The sequence below is a fragment of the Nothobranchius furzeri genome, chromosome 16, assembly GCF_043380555.1.
Source record: "Nothobranchius furzeri strain GRZ-AD chromosome 16, NfurGRZ-RIMD1, whole genome shotgun sequence".
Classification (NCBI taxonomy): Eukaryota; Metazoa; Chordata; class Actinopteri; order Cyprinodontiformes; family Nothobranchiidae; genus Nothobranchius; species Nothobranchius furzeri.
This window is the reverse complement of record NC_091756.1, coordinates 1355099-1367913: the sequence shown is the minus strand read 5'-3', so window position 1 is coordinate 1367913 and position 12815 is coordinate 1355099. Positions and strand designations below refer to the sequence as shown.

General features: G+C 44.2%; 1 protein-coding gene across 6 annotated transcripts in view; it reads left to right on the top strand.

Moving 5' to 3' along the window:
- The window catches only part of tmem94 (transmembrane protein 94), a 95723-nt gene that overhangs the window by 59390 nt on the left and 23518 nt on the right, over positions 1-12815 (top strand). For all 6 annotated transcript variants that reach the window (XM_054736381.2, XM_054736384.2, XM_054736378.2 and 3 more), the window contains 3 exons: positions 7464-7568; positions 7723-7896; positions 7963-8175. In XM_054736381.2, coding sequence (XP_054592356.2) covers positions 7464-7568; positions 7723-7896; positions 7963-8175 — 492 coding nt within the window. The remainder of the gene's footprint in view (positions 1-7463; positions 7569-7722; positions 7897-7962; positions 8176-12815) is intronic.

Below are 12815 nucleotides of genomic sequence, written 5' to 3'. Positions count from 1 at the left end.
ATTTAGTAGACTCAAACCGACATAACCCTGTAGAGATTTTGTCGACCTAAACCGACATAACACTGTAGAGATTTAGTAGACTACAACCGACTTAACACTGTAGAGATTTAGTCGACTACAGCCAATTAAACACTGTAGAGATTTAGTCAACTACAACTGACATAACACTGTAGAGATTTAGTCGACTAAAACCAACATAACATTGTAGAGATTTAGTCAACTACAGTCAACTAAACACTGCAGAGATTTAGTCAACTACAACCAACATAACACTGTAGAGATTTAGTCGACTAAATCCGACTAAACACTGTAGAGATTTAGTCGACTAAATCCGACTAAACACTGTATAGATTTAGTCGACTAAAACTGACTAAACACTGTAGAGATTTAGTCGACTAAAACTGACTACACTGTAGAGATTTAGTCGACTAAAACCGACTAAACGCTGTAGAGATTTAGTCGACTGAAACCGACTATAAGCTGTAAAGATTTAGTCGACTGAAACCGACTATACGCTGTAAAGATTTAGTCGACTAAAACCGACTAAACACTGTAGAGATTTAGTCGACTAAAACCGACTAAACACTGTAGAGATTTAGTCGACTAAAACTGACTACACTGTAGAGATTTAGTCGACTAAAACCGACTAAACGCTGTAGAGATTTAGTCGACTGAAACCGACTATAAGCTGTAAAGATTTAGTCGACTGAAACCGACTATACGCTGTAAAGATTTAGTCGACTAAAACCGACTAAACACTGTAGAGATTTAGTCGACTAAAACCGACTAAACGCTGTAGAGATTTAGTCGACTAAAACTGACTAAACACTGTAGAGATTTAGTCGACTAAAACCGACTAAACGCTGTAGAGATTTAGTCGACTAAAACTGACTAAACACTGTAGAGATTTAGTCGACCAAAACCGATTAAACACTGTAGAGATTTAGTCGACTGAAACCGACTAAACGCTGTAGAGATTTAGTCGACTGAAACCGACTATAAGCTGTAAAGATTTAGTCGACTGAAACCGACTATACGCTGTAGAGATTTAGTCGACTAAAACCGACTAAACACTGTAGAGATTTAGTCGACTAAAACCGACTAAACGCTGTAGAGATTTTGTCGACTAATACAGACATAATGCTGTAGAGATTTAGTCGACTGAAACCGACTAAACACTGTAGAGATTTAGTCGACTAAAACCGACTAAACACTGTAGAGATTTAGTCGACTAAAACCGACTATAAGCTGTAAAGATTTAGTCGACTGAAACCGACTAAACACTGTAGAGATTTAGTCGACTAAAACCGACTATAAGCTGTAAAGATTTAGTCGACTAAAACCGACTAAACACTAGAGATTTAGTCGACTAAAACCGACTATAAGCTGTAAAGATTTAGTCGACTAAAACCGACTAAACGCTGTAGAGATTTTGTCGACTAATACAGACATAATGCTGTAGAGATTTAGTCGACTGAAACCGACTAAACACTGTAGAGATTTAGTCGACTAAAACTGACTAAACACTGTAGAGATTTAGTCGACCAAAACCGATTAAACACTGTAGAGATTTAGTCGACTGAAACCGACTAAACGCTGTAGAGATTTAGTCGACTGAAACCGACTATAAGCTGTAAAGATTTAGTCGACTGAAACCGACTATACGCTGTAGAGATTTAGTCGACTAAAACCGACTAAACACTGTAGAGATTTAGTCGACTAAAACCGACTAAACGCTGTAGAGATTTTGTCGACTAATACAGACATAATGCTGTAGAGATTTAGTCGACTGAAACCGACTAAACACTGTAGAGATTTAGTCGACTAAAACCGACTAAACACTGTAGAGATTTAGTCGACTAAAACCGACTAAACGCTGTAGAGATTTTGTCGACTAATACAGACATAATGCTGTAGAGATTTAGTCGACTGAAACCGACTAAACACTGTAGAGATTTAGTCGACTAAAACCGACTAAACACTGTAGAGATTTAGTCGACTAAAACCGACTAAACGCTGTAGAGATTTAGTCGACTGAAACCGACTATAAGCTGTAAAGATTTAGTCGACTGAAACCGACTATACGCTGTAGAGATTTAGTCGACTAAAACCGACTAAACACTGTAGAGATTTAGTCGACTAAAACCGACTAAACGCTGTAGAGATTTTGTCGACTAATACAGACATAATGCTGTAGAGATTTAGTCGACTGAAACCGACTAAACACTGTAGAGATTTAGTCGACTAAAACCGACTAAACACTGTAGAGATTTAGTCGACTAAAACCGACTAAACGCTGTAGAGATTTTGTCGACTAATACAGACATAATGCTGTAGAGATTTAGTCGACTGAAACCGACTATGCGCTGTAAAGATTTAGTCGACTGAAACCGACTATACGCTGTAGAGATTTTGTCGACTAATACAGACATAATGCTGTAGAGATTTAGTCGACTGAAACCGACTATGCGCTGTAAAGATTTAGTCGACTGAAACCGACTATATGCTGTAAAGATTTACTCGACCAAAACCGACTAAATACTGTAGAGATTTAGTTGACTCCAACCGACTAAACGCCAGAAAATACCAATAAGTCCTCACACTTGCCAAATGCAATCAAATCTAAGGGTATTGTTGTCTCGGATAAAACTAAAATGGTAAATTCCTTCAATAGTCACTTTATCAAGTCAAGTCATGCCTTTGCTACAGCTTCACCCGTCTCTGGGGTCTATGACCTCGACTCAGCAATATGCAGTGATTTTCTCTCCACAACCAATTCTTGTTTCTCCATTCGTTGTTTCAGGTAAATGAGGTACGTGACGAGTCACTCGGGTTAGATCCTCATACATCTGCTGGACTGGATAATCTTGACTCTTTCTTTTTGAAAATTTCAGAGCATGTTATAGCTGCACCTATTACACATCTGTTTACTCTGTCCGTACAAAGTGGTGCATTTCCGCAGGACTGGAAATTTGCATCTGTTACTCCACTCTTTAAAGCGGGAGATCATTCAGGCCTAAGCTGTTACAGGCCTATCTCTATCCTGCCTTGCCTCTCTAACGTCATTGAAAAGTTAGTCAACAAACAGCTAACTCGCTATCTGGAATCCAGCAGTATTATTACCCCCATGCAGTCCGGCTTCAGAACTGGCCATGGATGTGTCTCTGCAACACTTAAAGTGCTAAATGACATCATATGTGCCATTGACAATAAGGAATCTTGTGTAGCTGTGTTTGTTGACTTGACTAAAGCCTTTGACTCTGTAGACCATAACATCTTAGTAGACTCAAACATATAGAACTTTCTCAGGCATCTGTGCCATGGTTCAGAAGTTATACCTTAGGTCATACACAAACCGTGAGAACAGAGGGTTACCAATCTGCTCCTCTACCTGTTTCTATGGGCGTTCTTCAAGGATCGATACTGGATTGAACCTTATTCCGAATCTATATTAATAACATTGTTCACGCTGTTAAGTTGGAAAAGGGTACAATACCTTCTCCAGGTCAGGGATGAGGTCCTGTCTCAAGTGGAGGAGTTTAAGTATCTCGGGGTCTTGTTCATAAGTGAGGGAAAGATGGAGCATGAGATTGATACACGGATTGGTGCTGCATCTGCAGTGATGTGGGCGTTGTACCGGTCTGTCGTGGTGAAGAGAGAGCTGAGCCAGAAGGCAAAGCTCTCGATTTACTGGTCGATCTACGTTCCCACCCTCACCTATGGTCATGAGCTTTGGGTAGTGACTGAAAGAACGAGATTGCGGATACAAGCGGCTGGAATGAGTTTTCTCTACAGGGTGGCTGGGCTCTCCCCTTAGAGATAGGGTGAGAAGCTCGGTCATCTGGGAGGGGCTCAAGAGGAGCCAGTTGAGGTGGCTTGGGCATCAGGTCAGGATGCCTCCTGGTGAGATTTTCAGAGCACGTCCAACCGGGAGGAGACATAAAGGAAGACACAGGACACGTTGAAGGGACTATGTCTCTCAGCTGGCCAGGAAACGCCATGGGATTCCCCCGGAAGAACTGGCTCAAGTGGCTGGGGAGAGGGAAGTCTGGGCCTTTCGACTTAGGCTACTGCCCCCGAGACCCGACTCCGGATAAGCGGAAGAAAATGGATGGATGGATGGTGGAGTGCGAAAAAGACAGAAAATGTCAAGATGTGGGACCATTTTTCACGTCGTAAGGTGGAAAACGTAGTCCAGTGTAAATACTGTAAAATGGATTTAGCCTACCACAACACCACATCCTCCGTGCTGCAGCACCTGTAAATGTCTCTTCTGCAAGCGGACTCGGAGCCTCTACAAGATAATGCTTTTTAGCCTGTATTTCTATATATTCTGCGGACACTGTGCGACTTTTTCGTTTGTAGCACTCAGTTTCAGCTCACACCGTACATCTGGTAGCAACACATCGGACTTAAAATGTGCTAAAAATAGCATTTTTACACAAAACGTCGGACTTTTACTGTGTTGTTATTGATATTTGTTGTCCCTCGGGATTGCTGCAGGAGGACTGGTATTTATGAGAGAAAAACGAAAGAAAGTAAATAAATGTTGTGTGATCAGTATAATTTGACAAAACCACGGCAAACATGCTTTCTCGACAATCCTTGTTATTGTGTGAGAAAAAAAGTGTTGAAATTAAAACGGACGTGTGTTAATAGGGAAACAACCGGCGAGCTGTTTGCGCATACGCCATGAGCGGTTCTGGTTCTGTTTGGGCCGCAGCCGCCCGCAGCGCTACTTCAACAGTTATCCTCTGGCTTGCAGGCTAGCAGATTCTCGCACAAGGGGAAAATCGGCTCAGGTTGTGTACTTATTTTTTGCACAGGCATTTGTTTACTGTGAAGTAAAGTTGAAGTGCTGAAGTTTTGGAAACTAATTTTGAATAAAACTTGAAGAATAACTGGCAACTGCTTGCTCATTTTAAGAGGTCTTTCATAATTATAACATGCTATTTGATATAATGGTTTACAAACACAAAAGGGTAATTTATTAGAGTACTCGATTAATCGCAAAAAATATTCGATAGAGTACTCGATTACAAAAAATATTCGATAGCTGCAGCCCTAGTTCTAATACACATTTATATGCTAGCAACAGCATTTTATATGCATGAAGTTCTTCTTTGAATGCAGCTTTGTCCTCCTTGCAACACAATTTTAATTGTCTTCAGCATGTGGGATAGCAGTAGCTCAGTTTTAATTCAATTCAAGTTTATTTCTGGTGCCAAGTCACGACCAGAGTCGTCTCAAGGACCTTCATACAGTAAACATTCCACTACAGGTCAGTTCATTAAGCCAATCAGTAACAAGTTTCCTATATAAGGAACCCAGCAGGTTGCTGACTAGTCACTGACTAGTGTCCGAGTCTTTACAGCAATCCTCGTACTAAGCAAGCATGCAGCGACAGTGGAGAGGAAAACTCCCTTTGAACAGGAAGAAACCTCCAGAGAATCCTGGCTCAGTATAAGCAGCCATCCTCCACGACTCACTGGGGATGGAGAAGACAGAACACACACACACACACACACACACACACACACACACACACACACACACACACACACACACACACACACACACACACACACACACACACACACACACACACACAGTAGTGTTTCTATAGTTATATTGTGATTTCTTAGTAAATATTCTATTTGGTGAGAGATAAACTTTATAGTATTTATCCTAGTGGATCTATAATTAAACGGGTAAACTAGTAGTAGCACATCCAATGTCAAGGAAAGCAAAAAGTTATTATCAGGAGAGGGAGAATGTTTTAGTGGTTAGCAGCAGTGTGCTAGTCGATGGCCCCCTCCATGAGGCCACCACAGCTCAGCAGAACATCGTTGTAGCTTCTTCTGGGGAGAAAAACACGAAGTTGTTCCAAAATCGGGGTGCAACAGTCTTGAAGGAGTGATCTCCTCGACTTTTGTATCTGGTCTCTGGAACTTCTAGAAAGTTCTGGTGGTTGGACCTGAGGGCTCGGGTTGGAGCGTAAGGCTTTAACAGTTCAGTAATATAGGGAGGAGCTTGACCATGTAGAGCCCTGAAAGTTCTAGTCAGGACTCTAAAATGAACTCTAAAGTTAACGGGTAACCAGTGCAGAGACGTCAGAATAGGAGTGATGTGAGCTCTTCTGTTTGCTCCAGTTAGGAGCCTCGCTGCAGAGATCTGGACCAACTGAAGACGGTCAAGAGCTTTTTTTGTTAAAACATGTGAAGAGTGTGTTACAGTCATCTAGTCGGGAGGAGATAAAGGCATGGAGAACCATTTCAAGTTCATGTTTTGACACCAACCTTCACAGTTTGGAGATATTTCTTAAGTGATTAAAACAGTTTTGGACCAACGTTTCTGGTCCAGTTGCGGAGCAGTGAGACAGAATTCACAGCAAAAGTTTAGATAATACAGCGATCTGTGACAGATTTTTACTTCTCTGTAGTTAAGTGGGTTCTTGTGTGTAAAGGAGGAGAAGGATGAATGACCAGCTGACAGATCAGCTGTTTATCTGGAAGACGGGAAAAGTAGACCCACAGTCTGATGCCAAAGCAAGAGTTTTAAAAACAACGCTTCCTCTCTGAGGAAGATGAGCTGGGTCATGAACTGACGCTAAAACCAAGTGTTTTTATATTTTCAGCTTTGTTTTGGTTAGCGGTCTGCTTTGTGACGTATGCTTTGGGAGGTGTGGTCATGATGCAGCGTCCTGCTGGAGAGCGGCGTCACGCAGTCTGCATCACTGAAATCTTACAATGTGCCACCTCTCTGTTTATATCACACTGTGAGAACTCCAATCTTGTGTGACGGCCAAAAATCGCCATCGGTAGCCATTTTGTAACCCTACTTTGATGACCTGACATTCAAAAGTTGTAAAAGGTCCATTTTTCACCAGATTACAGACATGTTTGTCCTTTAAGACCACAGCCAAACCTCCATCACGACGTGTCGGGCATGGTGTGGTAAACACAGAGCACAGAGCACTCGGGTCACAGACTTTTTGAGACGCTCCTCTCGGGCAGGAGGTTACGGTCCATCCGGACCAGAACCTCTCGTCATAAGAACAGCTTCTTTCCATCTGCCGTTAGACTTGTGAACAGATTATAAACACACAACCATGCTGGTCTTCTGTACTCGACCCAACGTCACGTTATCGGCCATGTTACCATTACCTGCCATTTTTTATAGCTGAAAGTTTTATTCTAGTTTTTTATTCTATTGTTAATCTTATTATTCATGTTATGTGTAGCACATTAGTACCAAAGCAAGTTCCTAGTTTGTGAATTGTTTGTTCACTGACAATGGCAATAAACCTTTTCTGATTCTGATTGTGAATTATTCTATTTCTGAATGACAGATTGTGTTGTAAAGCGCCTTTGGGGGTTGTAGAAGGTGATTAATCAAATACAGGCTCTCGAAATGTGTATCAGTAATTATATTATGTGTGTGTGCGTGTGTTTCCTCCACAGGAGATGCTGAGGTGTGTGTGGAGACACCTGGTTGGTGTCCTAAAGGGACAATCCCAGATGCTCTGCTACACGTCCAGCCTGCTCCACACCCTGGGTTCTGTCACTGTGAGTTCAGAACCCTTTCAAAGCAGATAGTTCTGGTTGATCTGTGAGGTCCACTGCTGGCGGCCCAGTTACCCTCACATTTAAGAAGACAAATAGTTTCAGCTGGTCTCTTGTTAGCTGACGGTGTAGACGGGTTTATCGTGTGCCTGTCCAGGTGCTGTGCTGCGTGGACAAACAGGGTATCCTGTCCTGGCCAAACCCCAGTCCTGAGACTGTCCTGTTCTTCAGTGGACGAGTGGAACTGCCTCACAGCAGCCAGGACAACCTCCGAGATGACCTGTCTGTCAACTCCTACTGCCAGATGGAGACCGAGGATGACAGAGACCAGGTATGCATCTCCTGCGTCTCACCGTTAAATGCTCACATTTGAGTAACTAATGCTCCTGCTGCTCAGGTCCAGGAGGCAGAGGCTCTGCTTTGTTTGCCAGAGCAGACCTCCACAAAGCTGTCAGAACCTCTTGAGCCTAGTGAGATGTCACATGACCCACCTCTGTCTTCAGAAACACTTCCCTTTTGCCAGCCTGCATGTTCTGGCTCAAAGCATCACTCTGGGTCAAATGTGAGCTTCAGCCACAACATGGAGGGTGCTGAGGACAACCAAGTCCAGGTGAGCCAACGTAAACAAACTTTTATTGGACCTTTACTACCAAACCTTTCTTCTGCTATGAGCCGATACACACACACACACACACACACGTGTATATAAAACCCTAACCCCATATATGTAATAATAGTATATAATAATATATTAAATCTCTTTAGATGAAACATTTCTACCAAAGAACACAGAGACACTCAGGATAAGGCAGCGGCTTGGTAAATAGTTGGTGCCTGAAGTAAGTTTACTTTACTAATGCTAACATTCTTATACGTTCATCTAGTGCAATAGCAAACCTAATGACAAACGTTTGTGTAGTAACGAATCATTTAAAATCTCCAATTCTTTTATTGCTGATGAAACGTGTTATTAATAATTGCTTTGGTCCTAAAAATACGACACGTTTATTGTTATGAGATGGCTTTGTTGGTTGTGAAACATTTTGTTACAGCTTATGAAATGACCTTGCACCCGTCTGACAGACACAGGGTGTTTCTCAATGTCAAGGCGCCTGGCCTTGCGAGGCGATGTCTTGCGAGGCCACACGCTTTGCTTGCGATGCAATGGAAGTGACAACGTCAACGTCACTGTCCTTCCTTGGTCAAAGAAAACGGTTAAATGGAACAGACTTGCATCACGTAACCGCGGCTTCCACGGCGGTCACGTAACGTCACGTGACTCGGGAGATAACGTTGTATATTATACGTATTACCCCTTCTCTCCACTGGAGCCGTCAGCAGCGCGTCATAGCTGCTGATAGGAACCGCTGTGGTCAACAGAACCTTTTCTACCGCAGCCGTCAGCAGCGCGAGTCGGCCGCGTCTCAGGAGCAGCATGTCGCGGCCTTTACGCGCCGGTTCTATTTTCTACGCGCGACACCTCTGAAACGGGTCAAGTTCGACATTTTTGGGGAAGGAAAGACAGGAAATTGGACGCGGAAATGGAGCGAAGCTCCCGAGATTTTCAGAAAAAAGAACGTACTGCCTTCCGGTTGCTTTACTTTAAAAAAGGTTACTAACTGTGCGTCCCCGTGAGAAGTTATCACCTAGCTAGCGGTCTCCTTTGTTTTTCAGGTCCGTATTGGCGATTATAAAACGGACAGAACATGAAACACAAACCATGTTGTAGTTTTCTCCTGCTTGTTGTCGTGTTTACTGACGAAGTCACTCGTGTGACTTCGTGCTCGGTCGGTGACAGCTGCTCCCCTGCTGCTTCGCGTCTCGTGGGAAGGGCCAAGCAGCAGCTTACGCGAGCAAGACGTGCTGCTGACGGCTCCGGTGGAAAGAAGGGGTTAGTTCCAATACAAATATATAACGAGCCTTTTACTTTTTAAATTGTGTATATGTTTATTAAATTAAATATATAAGTGAGTTACTACCCGCTAGCCACCGAAGCTGCAACTACTAAGCTACTAACCAACCATAGATAACTTCTTTGGATCTAAAAAAAACATTTTAAATGAGTTGACTTACTTTTAAACTTGAAAATTGTCCCTGAAGTAGCTTCCGGCTTCTGATCCACCGTCTTTTTGAAAATACCACAGTGTATTGTGGGTAATTTTTGACCAAGGCTAGGCTACAAGACACCTCCCATGTATCCTTGCTCAGCTAGCTAAACGGCTAACAAACGGAGAACACATGCCTTGGTAGAACTTGAACATTGGAACCTATTGGAACACGTCTTGGCGGCTCCTGATGACGTATCTCCTAGGCAACCGGGGCAGGGCCAAGACATCAAGGCAAGGTTCCTTGACATTGAGAAACACCTACAGTTTGCTGTGTCAGTGCGACCAGCTGATTGGCTGCTTTCGATGCCCACGCCCCTCTGTCACCATTGGTCCGGTTTTGGGTAGCCAGGGAACGACATAGGATTCGCCCAGATGAGCTGGCCCAAGTGGCTGGGGAGAGGGAAGTCTGGGCCTCGCGACCCTGCGACCCGAGTCCGGACAAGCGGAAGGAAATGGATAGAAAACAGACAGTGAAACTCTAGGGTTAGAAAAGCCTGACAGATCTATGTCACACTGTCACTAAACATTCATGGCCTCACACATCTTGGCTCACGACGGGGAGGGCTGAGGTTGGGTTAGTGTCCAGGACCGTTAGCATTAGCAATTCCACCACACAGCAGAACTCCTCTAGTCTTATGTTATTTGTGCAGAAAAAACATCAACGCTGCAGAGCAAACTGAGTAAGTGGTAGGCTCGTGTTCCTGTTTGCCAATCAGATGAGAGACGTCCAAATATCAGGAAATAACAGTCCAGCCGGCAGCCGCACAGCAGCCAAGCGCCGCTGCGATCTGCGATGCGAAGAGCTGCTGCTGGGGAGAACCGGCTGGAAAGGTTTCCATACCAGAGCTCCACAAGCCATCAGCCCGCGCAGCAGACAGAAGCCGCGTTCAGACAGAGATGCGCCGAGCTGCGGGGAGGGGAGAACGGGTGGAAAACATCGGTCTCCCGAGAGCTCCACAAGCCGATAGTGGGAACCCAGCTCCACCAACATGTTATATTTCAACCCATTTCCTAAAGTGCAGCATTATGTTAAATGCACTGGGTTTTACCCTATTACATTTACATTTCATGGTTAAACAGTACATGTTAAAATCTAAGCTCAGCTCGGCAGTGACCTAAAATACATAAATATAATTTAACTTACCGAAAAAAATGAAGTGGAGACTCCTTGGACGCTCTATTAGTGCAATTAATGCCACAGCAAGTCATTTAGTCCAACAATTGCACAATAATATCCAAAACAGAATACACACACACAGAGACTCAAAATCCCGGAGCAGTTTCCAGGCCAGACCGAGGCTCTACTGAGGCCTTTCCACGGAGCTAGCTCTGTGGTCACGTGGGTCTGATGCTCATTAATTATACAGAATTTTAGGCTTTTAATACACTTAAACAGAAGAGTGAGAAAAACATTCACCCCCCTCAGAGTTGTCATGAGTGTAAACTAGATCATTTAAATCTAAAACATGTTCTGGTACCAGGCTGTAAACATGTTTATTTCTGCTGTGAAATTGGTATTTTTAACATGGGAGTCAATGAGGATTTGCTCGCTTCTGACACCAGCCCCTAGTGGATGACGGTGGAACTGCAGTTTTTGGTACTTCCGGGTTGAGACTAATTTCAGAGCCGCATTGTGGGGGCTTGCTGACGACCTACAACTGGCTGAAAAACTTAACTCCTAACTCCTCCCAGGTTTGAAGTCCCACACCCCTCCCTACTGCACAGGTTTCTTCAGCCACTCTGGTGTCACATGCCTCCCCCACCACCTTCACCACTGACTACGTTTACATGCAGCCAATATCCGGGTTATGATCGGGTTAAGGTCGGTATTCGGGTTTCTGAGTTGATCAGAATAACCCGTTTACAAGCATAAATAGAAAGAGTTACCCCTAACTTGCATAACCTGATTTAAATGCGGACGTTGGGGTAGCGTCAGGACGTATGGACTACGTCCAGACGCAATATGCGTCATTTCCGGTTCTTCTTGTTCCGGTATCCATGAAAACAACATTTTTCCCAGTTCGGAAGAGATAGCGAACTGGTCGTGGACCAAGCAGATGCTCTTACCAACGATGTCGAGAAAGACAAACTAGGACAACTTCTGTTAAATTACAAAGATTTTCTTTCACTTGACTCCTTGGACTGTGGTCTAACCACTATCCACGAAGTCAGGATTCCTCCACTGCCACACGCTGCGCCGACTTTTGTGCGTCAATACAAGATTCCCCTGGCGTCCCACGGACCAGTCCAGGAAATCATTGAAAGCCTCTTGGCTAAAGGGGTCAGCCGACCCTGCAACAGCACCTACTCGGCTCCATTGTGGCCAGTAAAGAAGCCTAATGGTAAGTGGCGACTAACCATTGACTACAGGCAACTCAACAAACAGGTTCCCTTGTCTAGGTGGCCGATGGCGCGCCTGGAACAAGAACTTCCAAAAGTGAAAGATGCTAAATACTTCTCCACACTTGACATTGCGTCTGGATTTTGGACAATTCCTATCCTTAAATCGGACCAACACAAACTAGCCTTCTCTTTTGCTAACCACCAGTACACCTTCACTCGGTGTCCTTTTGGTTATTCCAACTCACCAGCTGAGTTCAACATCTTCTTGGACAAAGCCTGCCCTGATGCTCGAGAGCGAGGTACCCTCATCTATGTCGACGACATTCTTATTCGTAAGCGTACCTTGGATGACCACCTGTCTGAGCTGGACCATGTCATGGGTCAGCTCGCAGCTGCAAAGATTTCTCTCGCCAAAGTTCAGTGGTGCAGGTCACAGGTTCAGTTCGTTGGCCTCCTTGTGGGACCACAGGGAGTGCAGCCTCAACTTGGCTGAATTCAAGGTGTGGCTACATCACACCTCCTACGAACGTCTCCGAACTTCGGAGCTGCTTAGGGGTCTGCAACTACTCGCGCCAGTTTGTAGAACATCACGCTGAGATAGCGAGACCTCTGACTAATCTACTGAAGAAGGATGTGCCTTTCGAGTGGACTGAGCAGCAGCAACAGGACATGGATGACCCGAAGGCCGCGTTATGCTCAGCTCCGTGCTTGGCGCTCCCCGATTGCGACAAGGAGTTCCACCCTGAGGTCGGTTTCTCAGCTCACTGTTTTGAGTGCTGGTCTCTACCAAGTATATGAC